Below are 26178 nucleotides of genomic sequence, written 5' to 3' on the forward strand. Positions count from 1 at the left end.
CCTTTGAGACTTTTGTGAAACGGTTTCCTTTGAGAGACGGCTTGGCGTTCCTCGCTATTCATTGATTTGTTTGATTCTTTGTTTGACTCTGATGCATATAACAACTTGTAGTTACTTGTATATTTTGTGAGATGTGTTGTATGATATATACATCATTTTGAAGTAGCTTATTCGTGTATTTTGAACTCTGTCCTATGGCAGGGCCAGCCACGAGGAGACATTTTCAAATGGGAAGAAATTAAAAGGTGTCCTTTCTCCCTTTCTGCTCCTGAATCCTTCCTTCTAGCTTTCTGCAAGCCCTGAAGGGATCATTGAGGATCCTTTTCCAGAATGCCAAAAGTCCTGAATAGGAACACTCCTTTTAGGGTTGAGGACTGTTGCAAGTCCCCACTTGCTCCTACTAATACTGAACTCGGGTTCCTACAAGTTTGGTAGCAACACAGGGCCTCTCAGAAAGAAATCTGGAGCCTCTGCATACTAGGTGGACTCTGCAGACATGCAGAAGAATATGAGTTGGTAAGTTAACAAAAAAGAAAATTAAAAACAAAAACAAAACAAAAACATGGTCTGAGAAGGACTTGTGCCATGGGAAACACACTGACAACCCCTGTTCTATCTGCTGAACCACATCGGTCCTATTACAGACAGCATTGCCACTTGAACTGGTTTCACAGTTCCTCCAGTCAATGCAATCCAATTTCCCAGCAATGAAATCAAAATAACTCAACATTTCATTCTGCTTATTCAATAGAAGGCACACTGGATAAAAGCCTCCTAAGCGATGCTGCGTTCATTTCAACTGGGCTTGCCCAGGCAAGCTCCAGAGAGAGGATGAGCCTCTGTACTTGGCAGATATACCTGTGTGCTTCCAAAATATCCCAATTAAAGTGACTCGGGGTTGTGCATTCCCCCTCATTTTGTTTTACAAAAGCATAGCAACGAAAGACCACCCATTATGCCGTATCAAAAACCATTACTGGACCTCCCATTAATTCCAAAAGTGGTTTGCTACGCAGAGAAGTGGGGGAAGAGAAAGTTTTTCATGAAAAGTAACCGCAAGTCAAATTCCCCAATGAGGGAAGAAGAATGTGGGCTGCATGGAATACAAAAGCCCGCGTATAGCTCACCACTTCATTTTGGCCTTGAAAATTGGACCTCCCTCCTCTGCCTTTTACTTCTACTCCCCTTCCCTTCTCTTTGTTTGCATCTCATCTGTTTAGTTTGTAAGCTTGATGACAGGTCCTGTCTCTCATTTTTTTAAAATGTCATTAATATGAGCTACTTTAGAAGTCAAGAATGGTCCAGAAAATGGAATAAAAATATAATAAATAAGCAACCTCCGAAGTCCCTCCAGGCCCACAGAACCAAGTCTTTATCCTGTTTGTCATAAATGAGAATTTAAAGCATGTCTTCTTCCTCACACTCCACAACACACACACCCTAAATCCTAGGAACTGTAGTTTGTTAAGGGTGATGGAAATTGTAGGTCTGTTTCAGGTAAACTACAATTCCAAGGATTGTGTGTGTGTGTGTGTGTGTGTGTGCTTGCTTTAAATGCATAGTGTGTAGGCTGCCTGCCTCTCAAAGTGACATAACATTCTTGGTCTTCTTGATATTACAGAATTTTCCCACGTCAGTCTAAATCCAGTCTAAGCTTACATAAAAGAATTAATCCATAAATAAAATTGGTCTACTATATGCAGCCAATAAGCATTACTGTATTATATATAAATAAAACCTGCAGATGACTTACCAGCTTTGTATGATATGGTGTTTGTTTTTGCCACAGACTTCTTATAGCACAAGTATACTGCTGAGCCCCACTGCAAGAGAAGTGCAGAACAGGGTGAATTAGTTGACTAGGCAATGTAGAAAGACAAAAGTACAATGCCACAAGTGGAAGGATAAACAAGCCTGATCAGACAACTTGTAAAAGGTCAAATTATACTCCTTTAAAATCAATTCAATGATTGTAATGAATAATGGAAGCACTCTTGTGTGTCAGATTAAAGAACCCGACTTAAGGTAAAAAACACACAAACTATTTTCCTGGGCAATCCCTTTCACTTGATTCATGCTGATGTTTAAGTATTCTATAACCATGCTTGAGTCTCTTAACCTGTAATTTTTCACTCTATGACTCATTTTTAGCACAAAATCTCATACAATTTCATAATTTTTTAACAGTACCAACTTCTCTCTGCTGCTGGCAATGTGTCAAGGTAAACAGAAATTTATAGTATTCTGCTAAATTTTGTGTCCATTGGTAAACCCAAAGGAAGACTGAATAAAAAAGAGGGGGCTACCAGCAAATGTCTGCAGCACATAAACATTTTTGGAATGTAAAATGAGTTCTTTCATGCACTACATAAGCCATAATGGGTACTACAAATGAAATACACTTGATTTTGTAGTTTGCTCAGGTTTTGTATATGTTTTGGAGTAGCTCCAACAGCATTCATACCAGAGAAATGAGAAGCAAATATTCCATTCCCACTGATTTCAGTAGCATTTTAGTAACTTCAGTTTATAAAAAAATCTTGCGCAGCTCCTACTTATTGCAAAACAAATGATTATGTGCCATAAGTGAAAATCATGAAAGATGTAAAAGCCCTATTCCAGAGGCTTGCTAAGAAAACAGCATGCATTCCTACTTCAAATACCCATGAATTCTGGAATGTGTTTTAACTGAGTCCATAATTTGAAGGATTTTAAGAACTGTCTTCTAAGCTACCCTGTGTATATCATAGTTCCTCCTACCCCCCCCCCCAACATACACATGATTCTCTGCCTTTTCTTTTATCCTAGAAAGTGGCATAACGACAATTTATCACTGAAAAATAGCACTATGGCCCAGTGAGATAAATAAAAAATTTCAGTTTAAATACACATGAGAAGGGCTTGCAAAAAAATAAATAAAAGGGGCTTTAAAAAAATCAAATCACTTGACAATGATTTGATCACACAAAAGCAAAAATGATGGAAAACAGCAGTGCATTAGCCACAGGCTTTCATGCCACAGTGCACCTGAATCATACTGTTCCTATTGAACAAATGCTATCACCAGAAATCCATTCAATTTAACTTGCATTTAAAATATTCTACTGAAAACCAAGTAATGGTATCTCATATACTTTTTGTGCAATTGACTATTCATTTAGAAGGCCTGCAAGAAGTGCTTTCCCTGTGTTCTGTGTAACTAACAGGCATCAGAAGATGGTGGAGTAGATTGGATTCGTTAACATTGTGACAGCAAAGAGAACTTGAGGGAACTTTTATAGAGTATGCCAACAATTATTTCTTTGATAATGAGTAGCAGGAAGACTTAAAGAAAGAGAACTCTTCAATCATGTTGATGCGACAAAAATAATGTATTCAATATATTATTCAACAGCAACTGAGCCTCCATATTCATAGGCAGCCTACGTCTCATTATCAGATGCTAGGAGTAAAGAAGAGGGGAAAACTATTTTGTCTCCCTACTGAGCTTCCAGAAGTATATGGTTGACAGAGGTGAATTAACTAGGGACTCAGCTACACAGCTGCAAATAAAACTTTAAATGTGTTGTAAAGTGCAGTATACAAATGTGACACTAGGAGCTGTCAGTGAGCTATGGAAAATTCAATGTATTTTTCAAAACAGTTTTTAAAAAAGCATTTTCACAGCGTTTTATATATGTGTGTAGATTCCACCTAGGTGTGTCTTAGTCTATCCAGCAAAGCAAGTCTTACTTTTTTTTAAGTACTTGCCTTAGGACTGCACAGATAACTTCATAAAAAGCTGCTTGAAGCATTTAATTTATACCATTGTCCATAGGGCAAAGAGCAGATAACACTGCAACACAGCAGAGAACCCTTCAAGGGATTACGGATTGCTCATGAGAAGTTGACATTGTTGAGACATGAAGAAGAAACTGGCACAGATCCTCTGGAATCTTACAGGAGAGTAGGATTAATTAGAAATATATGTCTACTCCAACCTGGGTTTTTTTAATGCCAACTGGTAACTGAATGTTATGCTTTGTAAATCACTTAAAAGCCTATTTTGTCCTTAAGAGGTATATAAATTAAATAATAACAACAACTATATTGTAAGCATTATAAATCCATTAAACAGTATTTTCTACAAATCCAGAAGTCCACCTTACCATACTGCTGTTCAGATTCTTGTCAACCTTGCAGAATGTGTGTGGTGGGGTTTCTCCCTTACTTGGTATAATTATGCATATGTCTGTGACAGCCAAGGTATTCTGAGTCATGTTCTCCAAGGCTCTTCGGAATGTGATGTATACTTTTTGCGATGAAGCACCACCGCTGATATTTGCAGGGCGGCCATGCGGAGTGGCTTGGATGATTTCACAACCCTGTATTAATCTCTCTTTCCCATCATATAAAACCCTAGACAGAAGACATACCCAAAAACACAAGGACAGGTTTTTAGAAACAACAGGTAAGGAGTATTGCGGGGAGTGGGAAGGAATCCTGCTAGGCTCTGCCCATAATAGACCACAGTCAACTATGCTCCATTCATGAAGCAGCAAGGGTTGGGTTGCATGAATGACATGCTCAGCACAGGTGCAACTGCAGAACCAATCCAAGGCTTCTGACACTGTGTCTGCACTGAACCGGCAGTGCGCCAAGCTCCTGCTGCCTTGCTCTTTCACTTCCACATCTCAGTAAGTGGCAGTGACACATGGCACTGGGAAGGAAAGTCAGCAACACACCCCACCTCAGAGCAGACCCCACTCCAGTTTCTCCCCTGAATTGCCAGCTCTACAATTCTACGATTCTATATCCACCAGGTTCTTCCCCAACTCTGCCTCCAAACAAAACCTAACGGACCAATGTTTTTTAAATAAAAAGTTAGCAGCTCTATTCCTTAGTAGTGCAACTTGAATATATATATATTTAAAGCAACGTTAATAAAATTTACTCACCCCAAGTCAGTAAGTGGGGGCTTGTTTCTCCCTCTCCTGTAGCATAGATATATTTGTGGTCCCACAAGGCTGCCATTGTTGAGATCTGCTAACAGTCCTGATGGAGTAACATCTATGCATTTGTATCCATGAGGCACTTCCTCCCCCAGAGATTTAATTATCACCGCCACATCTGTGATTGGCTCTTTTGGCTTTGCAAGCTTGTGACAAGCATCGTTGAAGTGGATTTCCTCCTCTAGTGGTTTTGAAATATCAGTCAATCCTGCCACAACAAAGTAGTCAGCAACACGGGCCCCTCTGTCTTCCATCTTCCATCACAGAACGATCTGGCTAGCAAGGAATGAAAGAAATGTGGGATATGGTAAAACTGAAAGGTCTCTGAGAACCACCAACCTTTAAGAGTACACTGAAAAGCATTACATTTTTCTCTGATGCCATTGCCAAGTTTTGTTCTACGTAAAACAGACTTTTCTCTCTCCTTTCTAATGAAATAAGCACATGGCTTACATACCCAAGTTCCAGTTTCAATAATGTCGGCACAAATGTGCTAGCTTATGAAGAGCTTGTTGAGTTTAATGTGCTTGCACAGATGTGAGGCCCACAAGCTCACACATTTACCACGGTAATGAGTTATCTTTGTAATAAACTGCATTACTTATCAAAATAAAGGAATGGAATATTTTCCAGCACCAACATCTTCGGGAGCACACCTTCTGTATATTAAATGTTAATTCAAATGAAAACCTATCCTCAACTATCGCAAGTGTCTCGGGCCAATGAAACGAAACACTCCTAAAGCTACAGGGCATTATATAAGCATCTGCTCTTAACAGCTTAAATGATGCAACAGAGCTTAGTCACTTGCCCAGTATCCCCCCCCCTTTTTTTTTAGAGCAGTGGGTAAAAGCAGAGCAAACAACACAAACGTCTTCCTCATGGAAATATCAGAGTGTATAATGGACAAACACAAAGCATTCTTTAAATGGTAAACAGGCTGTTCTGAAGAACCAAGGGAAAAAGAACTGGGTTAGACTACGTATTACCAGTGCGTGAAGACAGCTTGGAGACAGACTGGAGCTGGAAATAGGCAGTAGATTTTTCAGAGCTGAAAGTAGCACGAGAAAGGCACTATCACTCATGGTACACACCCTCATCTCACCATCTGATCTGATTAAAGAGTTTGCCAGGCTTTTGTGGTACCTCAAAACCCTGCAGCACTGTGTGAACAGTGACTAAAATAGAACAAGAAAATGCGCGTATACAGGATAGGCTATGATGGCTCTATCAGGGCAGCCTTGATGTTTTATTTATATTATTGACATACATTGCGTAACAGTCACTCATCATTTTATCCACTTTGTACTCTAATGGCCTAATAGCTGTTATCCCAGCCATTCAGTGATGGCATTGTTATTGTCTGATTGATTTTATTCTGCATTTACTGATAGTTATTACATTGCAGAAGACCTCTTTTTTTTTAACCTGTTGGCAAGCATACTTGAATCAATAAATTATTCAAGCACCAGTATAAACTTCTCTTTCCCCCCTGCTCACTCAGATTCATTCTGTGGGTGCATGCAAAACCCAAGGGTGAAGTTTTTGAAAGCCAACAATTAAAGACAGACGGCCTGACACAAACCTTTAAAAAAGACACTCATCACGTTATCAGTTGAGCAATGCCAAAGTCTCTCAGATATCCATCCTGCCTCATCACAGGAAACTTCCTTCCCTTTTTGGACTTCCGAAATGTCACTAACCACAAAGAGCAGCAACTCATTTTGGCTTATTGTAGCATTTAGATCAGGGTTATCTATTGTCTATTATCCTTCTAGTTCAAACCCAGCTTAGAACATGTGTTCTACCATGTAATACTCTAAGAAATCCTAAAGGTTAAAACAGGAAACCACATGCTACTAATAATATGGTCAATTTACCAACAGACAGCTTTTGTTACTATGATACAGATTCTGTGCAGGCATAAAATAACAGCAGAATTTGTTACTGATAGCAGAATTCAGCAGCAGTTTATATCCAGGCACTGGATATAAACGTATTGACATTATGGCTCTTATTTTTCCTTTGGCTAACAGATTTATCTTAAGAGATCCCTAGCCACTGCACAGAACTACAATTCACAAGGTCCCCTTCGGAGACTGAATGACTTTTTTTTAAGTCTGTAGTACAGTATAGATGTACTGAAATGGAAAGTCAACATAGATTCATGGCACGCTTTATGGCCACTAAAGGAAAGATCATGTGGATACACAAGAGGAGATACTTTCTGTCAACATAACAGAACATGCCACATCCATCAGTGTCAATATTATATTGATTTGGTGGAGATAGATAACAGAATACTTGGGCTCTGGACAAAACAACACAGAGAGACTGGCCTGAAACAGGGCGGATGAGCTTGTACAAAATCTTCCTACATCTGCTCAGGGATATATTTTTCCTGTTTCTACAGACACACACAAACCCTTAATGCGGGTGTTAGCTTATGTATAAAAAGGGTCAAGAGATTTGTTTTTAATTGAAATAAATCAATACAATTTCAAATGCTTTCCCTCGAAATTTAATTACTCCTCTGAAAAGTAGTCTCCCCCTCCCACTCACCATTTTAAGCAGATGCATGGAGGTTGCCCAGTTGTATAAAGCCAACCAGACACTCTGGCAGAACAGAGAAAAGAAAACAGAGATGACTCATCCCCAAGCTGAAAAGTGCAGTCCTCTCCATCCAATCTCTATAAAACAAGCTAATCCTCCTTCTAAATTTTTAATTCTCAAAGATGAGGCAGGCTAGGATATTAGTGAATTGCAGGTTTTGAAAACAGAATTTAATGAGGTCTCCCACTTAAGCTAGTTTCTTACTGACTAAACTTGCAATTATTATAGAGTCCATTTCTGAAAAATTATAGTTTTACCTAATCTTAGCACTTTTACACTTTTAAAGATAAAAATAAATGTTTTTCTTTCCTCTCCTGTGGAATGTCAAAAGATCCTACAAGTCCCATTTCCAGCTACAAGACTCAATGTTCCAAAAACTACTTAAGATTGGGTCATTTCAGCCTCCTGCTATGTCATATGATTGTTGCTCAAGAACCTCTGATTTCATTTCTGGAAAACTGAAGCAATATGTTTAAATCAAACACTACATCAATGCCCTCTTTTCATAGAATCATGGAATGGTAGAGTTGGAGTCGCATTTAGCTATGCGAACGAACCCTTATTTGCAGATAGGTCCTGTTGAATTTAGGGAGCAAGCCTAAGCTCCCAGACAGGGGGCCCAAATCACAGGACTTCCAAGTTGGAATGGGCCCAAAAGGTAATTTAGCCCAACCCCCTGCAATGCAGGAATCACAGCTTAAATAATCCATGAGTTGGCCATCCAACCTCTGCTTAAAAACCTCCAATGAAGAAGAGTGCACCACCTCCCAAAGTAGTCCATTCCACTGTCAAACAGCTCTTGCCATTAGAAAGTTCTTCCAGTCAGAATGTTCTTGTAATCTGAATCCACTGGTTTGGGTCCTACCCTCTGATGGGCTGTTGGATGTTGCAAGCCTGCCCTTCTGCCAGCGAAGAGGCAGGTCTGATGCCAGAGGGCTTGTCATGGTGGCAGAAAAGTCTGCCACTGTTATTCCACCATCATCAGTGCTCGGTTGGTGGCATGGTTTGAAAGGGAGTATGTCATGAACTCTGAGAAGGCCTTGAGGTCCTCAGAAAGAATAGCATTCCAACCATATAGTTATTTTCTCTCCCATAAAAACCAATGGAATAAACATTTTTTAAAAAGTAAAACTCTTTTAAAAAGTGGAGGACAGAAGGAATAAAGCTGTTCCCCAGCTTCCATCCAGGCTGCCACAAGCCTAGCAGAACAGAGGGAGTGGTGTTGCCTCCGTCACTGACACCCCCCCCCATTCACACCAAGGACCTTCATAAAATTGTTCTGCCTGTGGGACTCAGAGCAGTTCTACACCATACATTTAAAGCACATCTGATGCACATTTAAATCACATGTTGTTGTTGTTTAGTCATTTAGTCGTGTCCGACTCTTCGTGACCCCATGGACCAGAGCACTAAACAACAACATAACTTCCCTCAAAGAGTAAGGGGAACTGCAGTTTGTTAAGGTCGCAGGGAACGATGGCTCTATAAGGCAAACTACAGCTCCAAATAATCTTTTGAGGAAGTTATGTGTTTTAAATGTGCACTGGATGTGCTTTAAATGTACTGTGTGGATCAAACTTGTCAGCAAGCATGCATAGGACCCAGCTAGTCCTAGTTCAGGATATTTAGATTTTATAAAGCACAAGAGCCCAGTCTATCAATTTGGGGGGAAACGAGCAAAACAAATGATTTCTGCACAGAAGTGGGACAGGGCAGTCAATATTCGTTGCCCTTAGTTTTACTTTGACACAAAGATTTTTTGCTCTATTTCCTATAAATAAATCTGACTTGATAAGAAATTACAGTGATCCCAAGGAAACCTCTCATTATATAGGGCTCCAGTCTGCAACTAGCTTTGCCAGAAGGTGACTTATTGACAGTACCATGTAAAAGCCTCAACTGACTCCCCCCATTTATAAAACCCTGCAACTACAACCACTGTTCTTTCCATAACACACACACCTCTGCTGGATTTGAGTTTGTAACTGGGGGCCTAAAATGCCTCCTAAGGGAGCTAGATTTGACTCAAGAGCTGCCAGTTGCTGACACCTACTTTAGAGGGATGGTGGAAATAATTCCTATGATTAATGATTATATTTAGCACTACAGTTCTGAATCTTCATGTAAATTAAAAATATAAAGTTATAAATGAGTTATCTGCCCAATACTGAAATCAATTTTCCACCTCTCACTTGGAATAGTATTTGCCAGAGGCTGCAATTCTAATCCCCCCTTACCTAAGAGTAAGACCTATGATTGAATTCAACAGGACTTACTTCTGAGTAGACAGGACTGCAGTTAGGTAGTAAGCACTAGGATTGTGCAGATTAGTTCTGCATTTAATCATCTAGAAAGTGAAATATTTAAGTGCAGACTGACAGAGAGTGTAGGGGAAACATGAAACTTACTAAAAAGCACATTGCACTTTCTTCAAATGTTCAGTTTAAATAGCCACATACAAAAACTCACTTTCCAACTTACACATCAACATGCATCTTGGTTGAGAGTGGGTCAGATACACATTTGTGCATTCTTTAAATAGAACATGAGATTAGCAGAGGCCCAAGGCCACCAACATAATTAACAAGCTGTTAAGTGTTATTAGTATCTAGCCTGCTGACTTTTCTAGTTATTAGAGACAGGACAGCAACAAAAAGTCTCAGCCTCCAGAGCATAAACTGTTGCTATGTTAGTTGAAGTACACTAATCCATCCATTTTTAAGGTCACCTGCTGTATGTAACCAAGAGAAATGCATAACAAAAAAACAAAACACACAAGAGGGTGAGCCAAGATGGACCTGCCATGAAGCAAGGAGAGATCGGCATAAACTGGCACAACCTGAGTGCTGTTAGGGGCAGCAGAGTGAGAGGTGAATGGATCTGTTGCACAGAGCACTATTATAAGAAGCTGCCTTATACAGAGTAGGGCCACTGATCTGTCTAGTTTAGTATTGTCTACACTGACTGGCAGCAGCTCTTCAGGGTTTCAGACAGGAATTTCTCCCAGCCCTACCTGGAGATGCCAGGGCTTGAACCTGGGACCTTCTGCATGGGTCTATGTGCGATTGACAGGTCGATCCCCAGATGTTCGCTGTTGCTCACGGGACCCCTCCCGATTGTTGGTAGTGAAAAGCAATGCAGTGAAAGTGCCCCCCCCCCGTTGCTGTGTTCCTCCGTTGCGTCAAATGGGTGTACTTTAATTGTATTTTGTTGTTATGAAACTCAAATAGACGTTAAAATAGACAACTAAAATAGACGTTACCGCTATGACTACCCCTTAAAAAAAGCTCAACAACTTTCTCTTCTACATTCCTTTTAAAAAAAAAAGCCCAGCAACTTTGGCTTGGCCCCCCCTAAAGAAAGGTCAACAATCTTGGCTTCCCACCCTCCTTTCATGGGTAGATCACTTCCAGAAACTTTTTACTGGGAGTAGCTCGCAGTCTCTTGTGAGTTGGACGTGCCTGACCTACCACATCTTTCTACAGCTCCTGCTCATTTCAATTAGGTGCAAGAGAATTTCCAGGTGGATTGTGATACTTAGCAGAAAGTTGAGTGACATTTGAATTTCCCATCTGCATCATCATGCTGTGTTGGGCTAACCCAGAATGGACATCACCAATTCATCCTGGATGGCAGTTTACGTACTGTTTGAGATCAACTGAATGTTTTCTGGACACAAACCTCAATTTATTCCTTCATTCAGAGTGGTCAGGCCAGCTCTTTGCCATGTTTGTAACATGGCAGGGTCATTAGAATCTTGCCCAAAATTAGTGTCTGCAGAAGATTTATAGATGTAGGCAAGTCACTGCCTTGCTTCATCTTCAAGTCAGTTCAAGGCACCAAAAGCCTTAAAAAAGAGGCTTGCTAGACAGAGACAGACAGATGGGTAGATATGAAAACTTTAGCATAAATATATGGTAAGAGAAGCCCAAGGTTCTGTTTCTACCACTACAGAGGTCTATTACTATTGTCATGCAAGAAAACATTATTAGTCATCCATAATTGGGGAAATGTATTAAACACCAGAAACACCTAACCATTACTGGCAACAGTCTATTTTTTTTTCCAATCAAAAGAGTTCCCTCTCATATCAAGTACTCTGCTATTATAAAGCAAAGCTATCATTTCAATTAGAAACAGGAAAGGTGGCGGGACAAAATTAGCTAACCACTTTTCCCTAAATAAAACAAATCCCAGGTGTCTAAATAAAGATGGGGGCATAATGCCTCCTCCAAAGAATCCAACTCATAGAAAGTAATGGACGCACAAACTACCCAACACCCAGAGTGAATTCATAAATTCATTAAAAACACTTAATGGATGCCAACTGCAAATTAATATTAGGAAAGTTTGGCAGTTTGAAAGTTTTTAGCTTTGTTTACTAAATGCAAATAAAATAAACATGCTAAATTAAACCACTCTCTAGGGCAACAGAAAACTTCCTCATATAAATTACCCTAACTTGCAAATGAAAACTTTCCAGAAAGTTTTTCCAATTCAAAAGTTTCCAAAAGTTCCACATCGCTGGTGCATGATGAAAGTTAGTTATAAAGACTACCTAACATTTTAGCAGGTGGCCACCTGGAAACACCAGAATTGCTACAACACTTTGTAAAATTTACCCCAGCATTTCCTTTGCCATACCCCAATTCCTTCACTAATATGTACTCAAAAGTGATTTTTCAAGAAGTACACAAATGAAGCTTACTTGCTAACCTGGTTCCCCAAACATTTCAACTATAAAACCACCTTTTCCAACACCCCAGTATTTTCCCTCTTTCCCCCCTCTCAAAGATCAGCCTGGCTTCTATCATTAACCTGCCTTCCAATGTACCAGTGTCATCTTTGTCAAATAGCACCCATCTCTTCCTCTTCACATACACACACACACTAATAGTAGTCAGCCCCACATACATCCTCATCATTATAATTTAATTCAGTTATGAATCACTTCCTATGAAGCATCTCAAAGCAATTTCACAACACAAACAACTGCATTTATAAAAACAACTGAATATTTAAAAACAATTTCAAGCCAAAATATGCTTCTATATACAGTGGTACCTCGGGTTAAGTACTTAATTCGTTCCAGAGGTCCGTTCTCAACCTGAAACTGTTCTTAACCTGTAGCACCACTTTAGCTAATGGGGCCTCCTGCTGCTGCTGCACCGCCAGAGCACAATTTCTGTTCTCATCCTGAAGCAAAGTTCTTAACCTGAGGTACTATTTCTGGGTTAGCAGAGTCTGTAACCTGAAGCGTATGTAACCTGAAGTGTATGTAACCCGAGGTACCACTGTAATAGCATGTATCTATACACATTTCCCCAAATTAAACAAGAATAAAATTAACTTATCTCTGCTGAAGAAGAGCTCTGTTTACCTTTAAAGTTCAGGGGCTTTCCACGGAAATTGGTTAGTCCCATAAAGGTAGTATCTTAATGGCCCTATGGATTTTGTAGTAATGGACCAAGCTATAAATAAAGGAGCCTCAAGCTTGGATTATTTGCACATTCACAACAACCCTCACAAGTTAAACCTAGAAATCATTCCCAGTGGCGTTATCCCACATGTCAAGGTATCATTTCTACAGAAGAAATCCAAAAGAAAAGGAAATACCCAAACCTCTGTTTTTTCTTTATCTCCTTTGAGTCAAGCTGCTTTCACAGTGGAGTAATAACTGCTGGCCTGCCTTTCAGGGCTGTTGTTATCGGGTGGTGCAGGAAATCTGAACCTGAATTTGTACAGCATTAGGTCCCTGATTGCCTGACCCCTTTCCTCCCTTTTTACTGCGGTATGTTTGGTCTTTGAGCGCAGTACTTACTTAAGTTTAAATGGCCATAGTTCTGTGGTATGCTTTGAATGAAGCAGGTCCCAGTTTCAATTCAAGCATCTCCTGAGAAAGATGCCTGCCTGAAGCTTGGAGAGCTGCTGTCAGTCAGTGTTGACAATTCTAAGTTAGATGAACCAGTGGTCTGACTTGCAGTGAGATAGTTTACTGTGTTCATTTTGCATTTCTCCATAGGAATGAATGTCAGCTACTCGCTCATATGAAGAAAGACAAAGACATGCTCTTGAGAGACCCCGTTGCGCTAGGAAACTAAACTATCACCTCTGCTCTTGATGAGCCCAGCCATGGGGTCAAACCAACCCTATCTGCCTCATCACATCTTAGCATCAGCTGCTTGGTCACACTAGAGCGCGACCAGACCCCGGGGAGCTGCTCTGACATCTGTTACATGTAAGTGAATGTTCAAATTCTGGTGTACTTCGGCATTCACAAGCAAACGCTTCCCAAGTCCCCCAAACTCAAGGGACAGGCTGGTGAACATTGGTGGGTCAGCTCACCACGGGGCAGAGAGCATCAGAATATACCGAGGTCCAAAAAAACCCCAAAACCACAGAAGGAAACATACATTTCATACATTCCTGAGGCACAGTCGACATTCACACGTAACACCAACATTCGCCAAATTTTGAACATAAATAAATAAGACTAGCCAGAAACAACTGAATGGATTATCCCTTTCTTTTAAATACTTCATAAATAGATGGGGGGGGGGAATTGCACACATGACACCCCCCCCTTCTTTTAAAATACTTCAGCTTCATTCCTATGTAACAGATTAAAACCACCGATGACACCGGGTTGTCTCCAGCCACGTCGTGCTCGGGAAGAGACCCACGGGAACTCATGGGCCTGAGCCCATTCATTCCAAAAGGTCTACTCCGAGTAGGGCTGCTAACCCATTTTTCTTTCTTTTGAATATTATATACTCCAGCATCTGGCATCACCCGCCGTCATGTCTCACACGCGCCAGTTGCATCATTTCGTCGTCCGTCCGTCCGTCCCCTCATCCTAAAACCACACACGCACAACACGCCAGAGAGATGCCCCGAAATTGCGTATTATTCTCTCTCCTCCCCCCCCCCCACCTCGCCTCGCCATCGCCAACCCGCTGCCCCAAATATCCCAGTGGAAGAGCAGCAACGGCCGCCTTCTTCCCTCGGCTCCGTTATTTGGTGGTGGGGGTGAGAGAGAGGCGCGCATCCATAACAGCAGCAGCGCCCCCGAAAGACAGAGGCAGCCCGCCGTCTCTCGCCCCAGCGACCTCACCTCAGGCGGGGGCGCTGCTCCCCAGCAGCAGCATGAATGGAGGGGAGCCACAGAGAGAGAGGGGTCCCCTCGAGGTCCCGAAGCGCTTTTCCCTCGCCGACGCGCGCCCGATCACGAAGACAGCATCGCCTCTTGTGGCATCCTCCTTCCCCTCGCGCGCGGCGGCGGCAGCAGCAACAGCGCCGCCTCCTCCCTCGCCGTGTGGGCGCCTCAGGCGGGATTCCCTCCCCGCCTCCCCTCAGCCGCCGCCATCTTGGCTCTCTGGCGGGGGACGGACGGAAGAGGAGGAGGAGGAGGGAGGCCGAGGGGCGCTCGCGGGGAAGGGAGCCAAGCCGGGGTCCCTCGACGGCCGGGTGGCCAGCTCTCAGGACTCCCTCGAGGGTTGTTGTTTTTAGCGGGATTTCCAGTGTGGGATGAGGGGTGTGTGTGTGTTGTTTTACTTTATTTATGTTCCTTTCATTTCACAAGGTTTATACAGTATAGTATACCTCTTAGCTTTGTAGAAAACCAGCGCCCATGTGGGGTCTCTTGTCCATCACCCCTGACTTCTGAGGGGGGTCCCAAGTGGGGTCTCTTGTCCGTCCAGCACCCCAGACTTCTGAAGGGGGTCCCAAGTGGGGTGTCTCAACCATCCAGCACCCCTGACTTCTGAGGGGGTGCCAAGTGGGGTCTCTTGTCCGCCCAGCACCCTGACTTCTGAGGGGGGTCCCAAGTGGGGTTTCTTGTCCGCCCAGCACCCTGACTTCTGAGGGGGGTCCCAAGTGGGGTCTCTTGTCCGCCCAGCACCCTGACTTCTGAGGGGGGTCCCAAGTGGGTTGGGGTCTCTTGGCCCAGGGCTTTGCTGCTGCGGGAAAGATGGGCCAACTCTACAGTTCTGTGATTCTTGGGGTTGGGATGGACATACCAATTCTATTGTTTTGTAAAATGTTTCTGCTGCTTGACTCACCCATATTACTGCCAGCTAGGGATGGGCGAATCTGTCCTCCTAGGTTTTCTTCAGTTCCTCATTTTTCAGAACTTAAATTCGGTTTCCCGTATTTCTGTTTGCGATTTAAGGGGGGGGGGTCATAAAAAGTCATGAGTTTCGTGTGAATTTTTTGTAATACATGTTTGCAGTTTTGCCTTTTTCTAGAGCAGCTTCCCCTAATGCAATGCATTTTTTTTATTTTATTGTTGATAACAAACTCTTTTTTGTGCACACTTTTGTCACATTGTATGCATTTTGTACATATTACTGAAGAACTGCATTGCGAAATTGCTCTGAATTTTGCATATTTTGAGAGATAGCTGTGTTTTCAGTTGGCATATTGCTTTTGAGAGTGCAGATTAGGTAGGTTTGCCTTTAAATGTGAACTGAATTAACTATCTCTCCCATTGCTACCACCAGCTCATAAACATAGTGTAGTGTACAGCGTACCTGACTTGAGGCAAGCTAATTCTGTTTTAGTAGGGAGTGGGGAGAGATGCAATTGAACCTTGCCTTAAAACTCTACGTGATTAGGTTTAACATACTACTACTTTCCTCCATCCAAAATTTCATTTTTAACCCTTGCAGTTTTGATTTGTTTCTTTCAAGTATGGCATCTGTTTATCCTGTCTGGGAATAGCAGAAACAGGTACTGAAACTGATAGGCAACAAAATAGTTCTCATTCCAAAAGACAAATCACCCTATCATTTCGTTCAGCTTACTTATGATGCAGTAATGTCGCTACATCTTAAATGTTATACAACAAAATGGTGCTTTTGGCATGGTATGTTCTTATTAAAAGTTAGGCAGCAAAGCCAGAAGCTTTTGATTTGTTCATTAGGAAATTTAGCATTGACCCCTTTGTGCTTAGAGGAATGATGTCTGATAGGGATTGATTAAACTTAAGAAGCAGCATATTTAAATGCAACAATGATGGTGAGACAGCGGTAGAACATTGTGTTTGCCTTTCCTTTGCTTTCAAAGCAGGTCTTGGAAAGGAATTTCTTACTCCAGGGACCCATGCTGTCTGTAAATTATAAAAGAGGAAACTGAATATCATGGATGGCGGTGGTGATGAATTCTCTGTAGAAGGCACTTACTAAAGCGACAAAAATTGCAATGAAGAAAAAAATAATCCTGGTCTCCCACCAAAATATTTTCATACAACAGACCAAAGAAACCAGTGGGAAAGTTGTTCTGATTTCAGAGGATAATGGATAAAGTTCAGAGCAAAGCTGTATGTTATAAACACATATTCTGATGCTGCATGATTCTTTTATAATCTCTAAATAGCAGCAGCAGGAGAGCTCAATAAGAGTCAGGACAAGTGAGGGGAGAAGGAGATTTATTAAGCTCTGAGCTGTATGTCACACCTGCCTTCCCAAAAACTGCTATTTGTATTATGAGAAGCTGTTGTTCACATGTCTTATCTTAGATCAGCGGTAGGGAACATCCAGCCTGTAGGTCAGTCTTGGTCTGCCAGGGGGTCCAATTTGACATTCTAGGTAATTTCCCCCAAACCATGCCCACACACTCCCAGCTGACCACCTTCTTTAAATAGTTGTGCAGACAGGAGGGTAAAGGAGCTTGTAAAATGTACAGAGAATCATAAAGCAAAAGTGCTCTTTGAAGTAGCCTCCCTACCCCAACATTGCTTGAGCACTGCTTCAAAAAGCACTTCTGCAAAGCACTTAACACAGTCCCTGTTCTCCCATTTGAGACTGTAGGATGGAAGCAGGAGGTCTGTCCTCAAGCGCTTTGCAAATTTGCTCTTTGAAGCAGCTTCCCGCTCTTGCTTCAAACACCGCTTGAGAAATATTTAAAGGGGAGAGGTGGCTTAAAATAGATTTTGCAAAGCACTTTAAGCACTCTCCCCACTGCCTTTAACATAGTGATGTTATAAGTAGGAGGGGCTGCTTGAAATAACTTTTGCAAAGGGTTTTCATATGCCGACACCCCCTGCTCCTGGGAGCTCATGTGGAAGTGTGGGGTTTGCCTTTGAAGAAGCTGTTGCAGATTCCCAAGTGCTCAACAGCCAGCTGGCTGTTGGGCACTTGGAAACCCTATTTTATAAATTAAAAATAAAAAGTGGTTCAGTTCATTAATGAATTAGTTTCCCTATTTCACAGATAAGCATTCATTTAAAAAACCCAGATAAACTGAACCATGCAAACAGCTGTTCTTTTGCTAAGCCATTTGCACAGCAGATGCAGGTGCCACTGGGATTTTGGCATTCCAGGCAGTTGCCTAGTTTGCTTCTATAGTTAGACCAGCTCTGTGCATTGCTAAGTGTGTTCTCACTGTGCTGCTAATCGCTTTTAGTTGTGGGCTTATGTAAACATGGAAATGTGCTCAAATGTGGAATAAGTGCTCAAAGTGTTTTTATTTAATATTTGGGGTAGTGAGAAACCCTCTCTCTCACTTTAAAGGATTGGGAAGTCCAATCTCTGCACAAATGAGCACCTTATTTGAAGATGTCCAAACTCCTCAGCAATCCTTACTTTTTGCAAATTATCAAGTGCATTTAAAGAAGCAAAAAGTGAAAATGCCAAAAATGAGTAAATGAAATTTACAGATTAATCCATGCGTACTATCAGCCTTGTGGGCTAGCAAGTGAATAGCACAGACCAGCAAGTCCAGCATATCTTTGTATTTGGGAGTGGAGGTGCAATTCAACCAAGCCCTTAAACTAGAACTCTCAATCGCTTTTCTCTAAGCAGTTACAACAAATCTTGTGTGCAGATGTAGAACTGTGACCCTAGTTTATGCATATAGCATCAGGGGAATTGGAATGAGGTGTCATCAATATACAGAAGATGCCCAGATGCAGGTTCTGAACTGAGGTCTGGTGGTGATAATAGGTTGCATGTAGGCCAGTAAATTGAAACTGAATCCAGACAACACTGACGTACTGTGACTTGATGGGTTCTTGGTCCAGGATTTGAAAGATCACTTTTGGGGTGCTCCTGAGGCCACATTTGTCACATTAAGCCCAGGTGGATTCAGTGGCTGGGAATATCTTCCCAGCTGTAGCTGCTTCACCGAATATAGTCTTTCCTGGACAGAGAGAGCTGGCCACAGTATTTAATATATATGTATTTCCTGCTCTGTGACTAACTAGGAAAGGGTTGGCTATAAACACTTGAAATAAATATTCAAATACTCTTGCAATGTGGTTTTTACCATCTCGAAAAGGGCAACAAGTGAATCAGTGTCTGCCTTACTGTTACCATTAACCGGTTTTATGTGATGCTTGTGTTTGGTCTCAATTACTAAAAACATATTTTCCCTTGAATTATTCTAATATTCTCCAGGAATGGAGCACGCATTAGGATAATTCAGAACTTGAAATTCAGCCACAAATGCAGCACCAATGAGGCCACCCACATCACCAGCTGCTCTTGATTAATCCACTTTTCTTTCTACAAAGCCTCTAATGAATACTCTGTAGGACCAAGGGCCTTATTTATCTGGGGAAACCATCTGATTTCTTTTCACATCCATTAGTTGGGCGGAGGTATGGGGGAGAAACAAAAGAAATTAAAATCTTAGGCTACACACAAAATGAAACACGCAAGACCTATAGACAGAGTTGTCAGGACTCAACCAAGAGTTCTGAAGCAGTAGAAGCTGATGTGGGTTAACTGTTTGCAGCTGTTCCCAGAGGGAGGGAAAGAGGTTTATGTTTGGGTAACCCCCCCCCCCCAAGTTCAATCAGGACACCCCACTGTAAAGACAAACAGTACTCGATCCAAGTGACATCTCAGAACTAGCTTTGTATATTGGAGAAAACACCAGGTACTCTGACTAATCATTTGGGAAGGTTTTCAAAGCTTTGTCTCTCGTGGCACGCTCAACCCCAGATCCACATGCTTTCCCTATAATTATTCTAATGATCACAAATGAACACTTCAGCATTTGTGATGTATTCTAGAATCAAAGTAATAGGCATCAGATAAAACCACAGATAGCATTCACGATACAGATTTCCTGTGACTACAAGTGTAGCAAAGGAGAGAATTTTGGTAGGCTCAGTTTCTCTTTCATTTCTGCATAAAATTAAGGGCTATTGATAAATTATGTAATGGGAAAGGAGTTTTGTGGCATTCACTGGCCCCTTGCTTGATTTTGAACTTAAGCCCATCTCAAGCTGAAGACCTAGTATTTGCCAATAAATTGTACCTGCTTTTCCAAACCTAAGGAAATATCACCTCTCAGTCCTTGCCTGTTGTGCAGCTGCTAAAAAAAGGACAGACCTTTTTTCTGCACAAGGGTGTGCAGGTGTTTAAAATGTCAATATGTCTGGAATAATACCCACTCTTTCTATATACAAACAGCCCCAGGAATTTATGAGAACTCAGCATGGAAAAGATGGTATTTGGTTGATTGCAGAGGAAATTTCTAAATAGCTATGGACCATAGCAAGGGTCCAAATTTGCCTGGAGCGCTACACTAAAGTGTACCTAGCTAACAGTAATCCAAACCTGGAAAGAAGCAAAGTAGCTCTGCAAGTTGTCAGGCTCTTCAACATCACAGTTTGCCTTGCATCTTTGACTAAATAATAGTTTAGGAAACACTCCTGGGCACAAGTAATGTGTTCCATGCGGCTGCTGGCCCCAGTCTGAGAAAACAATAGGAAACAGCTGCTAAAACACAAAACCGGGGCCCTGGGGAGTAGCAACTTTTCAGAAATGTGTGGCATACAGAGGAAAGAATGTGAAAAGGGGAATAAATAATCAAGTCTACCTCTCTTAAGGAAAATCCCATTGAATCTGGAGAGTGGGGGACACTCCACCTGATTTGTTCACTTGCACCCCACCATATGGACACATGTTCCAGGTTGTAATCTGCCCCTCAAACTGTTCTAACCCCCCCCCCCTGAGAATCTAGTAAAACCTGTAAAATTAATGTAGTTCTTGCATCGTGACAAGAACAAAATTGCCAACTTTTGCGTTTTACTCATTTGGCAGGAACTGCCCTGGCTGGACTAGTCAGACTAAGATCCATTTCATCCAGCATTCTGGACTAGACTCTTAGCATATGATTCTAATACCTTCAGCATTGTAGGGTTGCAGGGCCAACCCTAAGTTAAACAGAGTGAGGTAACTGCCTTAGGTAGCAGCTGTTCAGGGACAGCAGTATCAGCCTCCAGAATTTCCTATTGACTCCCCCTCTGCTGCCACATGGTCCCTTTGGGGACTGCTGCTTCAGGTATGGTGCAGGATGTTATCCGATCAGACGTGTTGAAGTAAGACTCAATTGCCAGTGCAGTCAGCTTCTGAACTTGGAATTGTGAAGGGGCAACATCTTGTCCTGCAGCTCAGGCAGCAAAATGTATGGGGCCAGCTGGGTGGGCTGCAGCAGTATGGTGTAGTAGCGGATAGTGTGTTGGATTAGGAACTGGGAGATCAGGGTTCAGATACTCAGCTGTGAAACTTGTTGAGTGACCTTGTGCCATTGAGCAGTATATAAATTTTGTTAACTAAATAGATTAAATAGAATAAAGACATGCATTTCTTCAAAATGTCCAGAGAAGCAGAGGCAGTAGAACGGAGATGGTTTATTATAAGTAGCATCTCACAGAAAATGTTCAGATTCTCTCCGTGTTGCGTAGATTTGTGTTGGGTCTCCATGGTGATGTCCTGTGTTACTGCAACACAGAAAAACATCTTTGCAAGGGGCCAATAAACGTACAGGAAGAAGTTAGCAAGCGTGACGTTAAAAAAAGAGGATCTTACTTCATGGTGACTGTTCTTCATATCTTGCTTTCCAGCCTGTTGGGTGTTAACACCTCCTGTACATGCAAATGTACTTATTTTTAAGCTTTAAATGTCAAGCAACTTTTCGGTATTAAGGTTTCCCTGTTTCTGATCACTGGATATTAGAAATGTGTTCTTGAAATTGATTATTTTAATAGCACCCTTTCAGAGAACTAAATGCTTTGCTATTCTTATTTTGATTCACAACAGCCCTGTGGAATAACTGCAAAGTTGTAAACTGTTTAAGTGAAAACTAGTCTGACGAATTGCCAACTCTTTATTTACTGCAATTGGATTACATGTGTTTTTAATTACCCTATTAATGGGATTCCCATGAGTTAGTGTCCTGCTTCAGGCCCAGCAAATGCAGACAGAGGATCTTAAGTAAGAAAGAGATCTTAATTCAGGAAAGTAACAGCACAGGCTTGGCAGCAGACAGAGTTCGGGAGTCATGATTCAGGGATTCAGTAAACGAGCCAGATATTCAGAACTGGACAAAAGCAACAAAGATGTCCCAACAGCTTCCACACATGCCAAGCTTTTAAAGATAAGGCACAGCACACTCGCTTCTTCTGCAGAAATGTCTGGACTGCAAATGTGCTCTCCAGGGGGAGTGTCTGCTCCTATCTGCAGAGATGGCGCCTGTTTTATATAAGAAGACTGGCTCCTGATCACTCTTTGCCATCTCCTGAATTGTTCACCTTCCACACCCAGCCCTTGGTCCCACCTGATGTGCACACACACATGCCCCAGACACCAACAAAAGATGCAACACCACTGTCCTGAGGATCAGCAAGGGGGGGGGGCATTTGAAGGGGAGACCCAGCCTAGAGGTTTCCCATCTGTGTTTTAAATAGCTCCATATTATAATCACTGAAGAGGCATAAACCTCTCTCAAACTGTTCTTCATTCTGTCATCCTACTCGTAATTGTGCCATCTCAGTCAGCTTAGATCTCATGGCAGCGTTCCATGTTTTATTAATCCACTTTTGTTCTATTGGAATTGCTGGCGTATGCTATTTGAGTGTTGCTAAAAAAAATTTTTTTGCTTTAGTTAACATATTTCCCACCAAATTATGGCATTCCAGATGTATATCATTTTTAAGATACTCTAAAAGGAATTGTAATGGCCTCAGTGGCAGTAAATTATAGCCTATCATATTTTGTATAATGTTAATAATGCCCCCACAAACTACTGATTTTTGCACAAATCCATCGTACATGTATAAAGTATAAAGGCTGCTTTCCTTGCACCAGATTTCCATCATGCGCTACCAGTATGAGGATTCATATTTGCAAGGCAAGGTGGAGACAAGTACTAGTAGAATATCTAAATTAAAATATATTTATTTAAGTATTCATAACCCACACTTTCATAAATTTATATCAAGATGGTATACAATAAAATCAGCAAAGGCATCCATAAAACATCGTGAAAAATATCAACAAAGCATGTATCTTCCAAAGGATGTTTAAAAGAATAGAGTGGAGACTCCTGCCAAATCTCTGCTGAAGGACAACTGAACCTCAAGGGCATGGGGGCCCTCAAGAGGCACCCCATCAAAGGATATTTCATAGAATCATAGAATCAATGAGTTGGAAGAGACCACAAGGGCCATCGAGTCCAACCCCCTGCCAAGCAGGAAACACCATCAGAGCACTCCTGACATATGGATGTCAAGCCTCTGCTTAAAGACCTCCAAAGACGGAGACTCCACCACACTCCTTGGCAGCAAATTCCACTGTCGAACAGCTCTTAATTTGTGCAAGGTGATAGCACCAAATTTTTGGACAATACATTTCCCTGTGCTTTTGTAATATTAATTGTCACAGATAATTCAGATTGTATGTGTAAATCCAGTAACGGGCTTCCCACCCCTTCCTGGAGAGGTGAGAATTTCCTTGCATCTAAGAAAGTGTTGGGCAAATGCTCTGCCACTGAGCTTTGGTCCTTCCCTTAAGACACAGGAAAATAGGAAGCGGACTTGCACTGAGTCAGACCAAATAACAGCTTCAGAGAAGTGTGTGGGAAGGATTGTGACAGCGGTAGAAATAATTGAACTTCTACTCCCCAGCAGTTCCAGTGTTGATCAGGCTTCTCCAGGGCAACTATTTACACAACAACAACAACAACGTGCTTGCATTCACATAATTAATATTACATTTTATGCAAGTTTTGTGATTGATAAAACGGCTGGTTGTTTCATACCACAAAATCCCTAAATAGTTTCTGAGTTATCTTAAGGATTTGATTAATGATGTTGATCTTGAAGTGGTTGTAAACCTACTTTATGGCTGCCAACATGTTTACAGCAGCAAATTGGAAGAAAGCACTTGTTCTGTTGATGTCTGAATGGCATCAGGGAAGACAGAACAGGGCAATGTTATCCAAATTAACCTGCTGTGGAAATTAATAGACAAACAAGTTTACTAGAGTATGGAATTTGTTTGCAGTGTTTTGGAAGAGTGAATTCCAAGATGACTTGGACAATACTTTTTCTTTTTTCTTTGTGTATGACAAGCATCTACCACCTGCACTTTTCAGAAGCATCCAAAGGCATTGTTGCTCCTGCAGGCTTTCCCAGATGGATAGGTAAAGGTAAAGGGACCCCTGACCATTAGGTCCAGTCGTGGCCGACTCTGGGGTTGCGGCGCTCATCTCGCTTTATTGGCCGAGGGAGCCGGCGTACAGCTTCCGGGTCATGTGGCCAGCATGACTAAGCCGCTTCTGGCAAACCAGAGCAGCGCACGGAAACGTCATTTACCTTCCTGCCAGAGCAGTACCTATTTATCTACTTGCACTTGATGTGCTTTCGAACTGCTAGGTTGGCAGGAGCAGGGACCAAGCAACGGGAGCTCACCCCACTGCGGGGATTCGAACCGCCAACCTTCTGATAGGCAAGTCCTAGGCTCTGTGGTTTAACCCACAGCGCCACCCATGGGTCTTTACCATAAGTGTCCATTTTTTGAGTTTTAGTCTTGTTATATGTTTACTTTTTTGTGTTCTAACTTTTTAAAATTATCTTTCATGCGAATCACATTGAGATGGTGGTTTAGAAGACAATTAATAAAGCAACAGTATTATTATTATTATTATTTATTATTACTACTACTACTAATAATAATAATAATAATCCACAACAGGTTAGTCATTGTCCATAAAAGGTTATGTCATAGTAAATGTCTAGGGCTTTAAGGGTAGCACAAGACTCTTGGTCATGTACCTCAAGTACAGGTTACTGTGTGTAATGTATGTAATTTGATTTTAAGTACAATTTCCCTCAGTGTTGAGGATGATGTTAACAACAGCAAACAATGCATTCAGAGAGGTAATCTCCCCTCCCTGCCCTGGGAACTTGGGAGGGATAGCAAGAATCAAACTCTCTCCATCCCATAATCCTAAATCTAGTCAGGTTTCCCAATAACTGCTATTTACATAACAAAAACATGCATGTTAATTGGGATTCACACACTTATGCCAGCCAAGAACTAACCATATACTTGGTTTAGCCAAGTACAGTATGCAGAAAGCTGTTAAACTGGTTCAACACATAAACAATAAAAGCCTAACACCTATATAAGGGAGTATGCCATGGTCTTCTATCTGCACCTAAATCTATTGAGCTTTAAACCACTGATATGGGAGAAACACAGTTCATTTCAAATGGCTTTCAACCAGCCTTTGCCAACCTGCTCCTAGCACCACCTAGATGTTGGACTATAACTCCCATCAGTCCCAGCCATTCAGGGCTGGAGTTGATGAGAGTTGAAGTCCAAAACTTCTGGATGGTGCAAGGTTGGAGATGGGTGGTTGAAAGCCATCTGAAATGAACTGCATTTCTCCCATGCAAAGGAATGGTAAACAATAGTTGCTTTGTCAACTGGTCTGGGAAACCAAACTGCAGCAAAGAGAGCATTTTTATCAAGCTTTGCTGAGACAACAAGAACAAGCTTGATTCCTTAGGACTGAACTCTTTCTTTTTCCCTTTCAACCCAGCCCACAAGGGGGAAGTGGAAGTTAACTTAGCAAAGGTGTCCAGAAAAATGTTGTCCGCCCCCAAACCCCTCAAACTTCACAATGAAACATCTGCTGCTAAGAGTCTGCCTCATTCTCAATACTTGACCCATCCTAGCCTGTGTATATCTCATCAACATGCCTAGGAAGAAAGCCAGTCTTCTGAAACAATCTGTCATCAGAATTGTCACCATGGAACAATGAAACTGCCGCTGGTTCTCCGCAACCTCATTAATTCGTTTTCTGGGGCAACAGATGTGTACCTGTCTTAGGTGAGACTTTGCACCATCCCAAATCCCTTCCAGCCACATGCTGTTACCTTGCTGACAAATCATCACTATCATCAACAGTCAGACGTGTTGCTTGCTGCAGATTGGTTATGGAGCTTCAAAGCATTCCCCCGGAAGAAAAGGAAAAACAAACACAAAATCCGTACAATTTATAATGCCGGCATTACGATATTTTATAGATTATGAATGCTGTAGTATTTCGTGAATCCTATAATATGACTTTTGTTGTAATTGTGCTGTTTAGCTTATTTGTTTTAGTTGTTTTTTTAATAGATTGTAATTGTATTGTTTATTATTTGTTAATTATTCTATATGATTTATGCTGTATTTGTGATGTTCTCTTATGTGATTGTTACTTACTGTTTGTAAGCCGCTTTGTGATTCATTTGAGTGAAAAACAGCATAACAATATAATGACTCAAAATCAA

General features: G+C 41.6%; 1 protein-coding gene and 2 long non-coding RNA genes across 6 annotated transcripts in view; 2 read left to right on the forward strand and 1 right to left on the reverse strand.

Moving 5' to 3' along the window:
• Positions 1 to 14990, reverse strand: part of DENND4A (DENN domain containing 4A) — a 64943-nt gene extending 49953 nt beyond the window's left edge. Inside the window, exons 1-4 of one of the 3 annotated variants that reach the window (XM_083411774.1) lie at positions 14719 to 14990; positions 4938 to 5263; positions 4149 to 4398; positions 1754 to 1823 (exon numbers count right to left, since the gene is read on the reverse strand). In XM_083411774.1, coding sequence (XP_083267900.1) covers positions 1754 to 1823; positions 4149 to 4398; positions 4938 to 5245 — 628 coding nt within the window. In that variant the 5' untranslated portion in view covers positions 5246 to 5263; positions 14719 to 14990. Of the gene's footprint in view, positions 1 to 1753; positions 1824 to 4148; positions 4399 to 4937; positions 5268 to 5980; positions 6050 to 14718 lie in introns of those variants that run through there. The other 2 variants (XM_083411773.1, XM_083411775.1) reach the window with 2 other exon arrangements.
• On the forward strand, positions 13941 to 25644 carry LOC310663953. Its single transcript, XR_014504712.1, has 2 exons — positions 13941 to 14323; positions 25443 to 25644. It is a non-coding gene; the product is annotated as an uncharacterized lncRNA (long non-coding RNA).
• LOC310663940 lies at positions 15040 to 18838 on the forward strand. Of its 2 annotated transcripts, none has more exons than XR_014504698.1 (2): positions 15040 to 15099; positions 16674 to 18838. It is a non-coding gene; the product is annotated as an uncharacterized lncRNA (long non-coding RNA). The 2 variants fall into 2 exon arrangements; XR_014504699.1 differs by lacking the exon at positions 15040 to 15099 and adding an exon at positions 16203 to 16334.
• Positions 25645 to 26178: the final 534 nt, after the last annotated feature.

The sequence above is a fragment of the Podarcis tiliguerta genome (assembly GCF_965153285.1).
Source record: "Podarcis tiliguerta genome assembly, chromosome: 14".
Taxonomy (NCBI): Eukaryota; Metazoa; Chordata; class Lepidosauria; order Squamata; family Lacertidae; genus Podarcis; species Podarcis tiliguerta.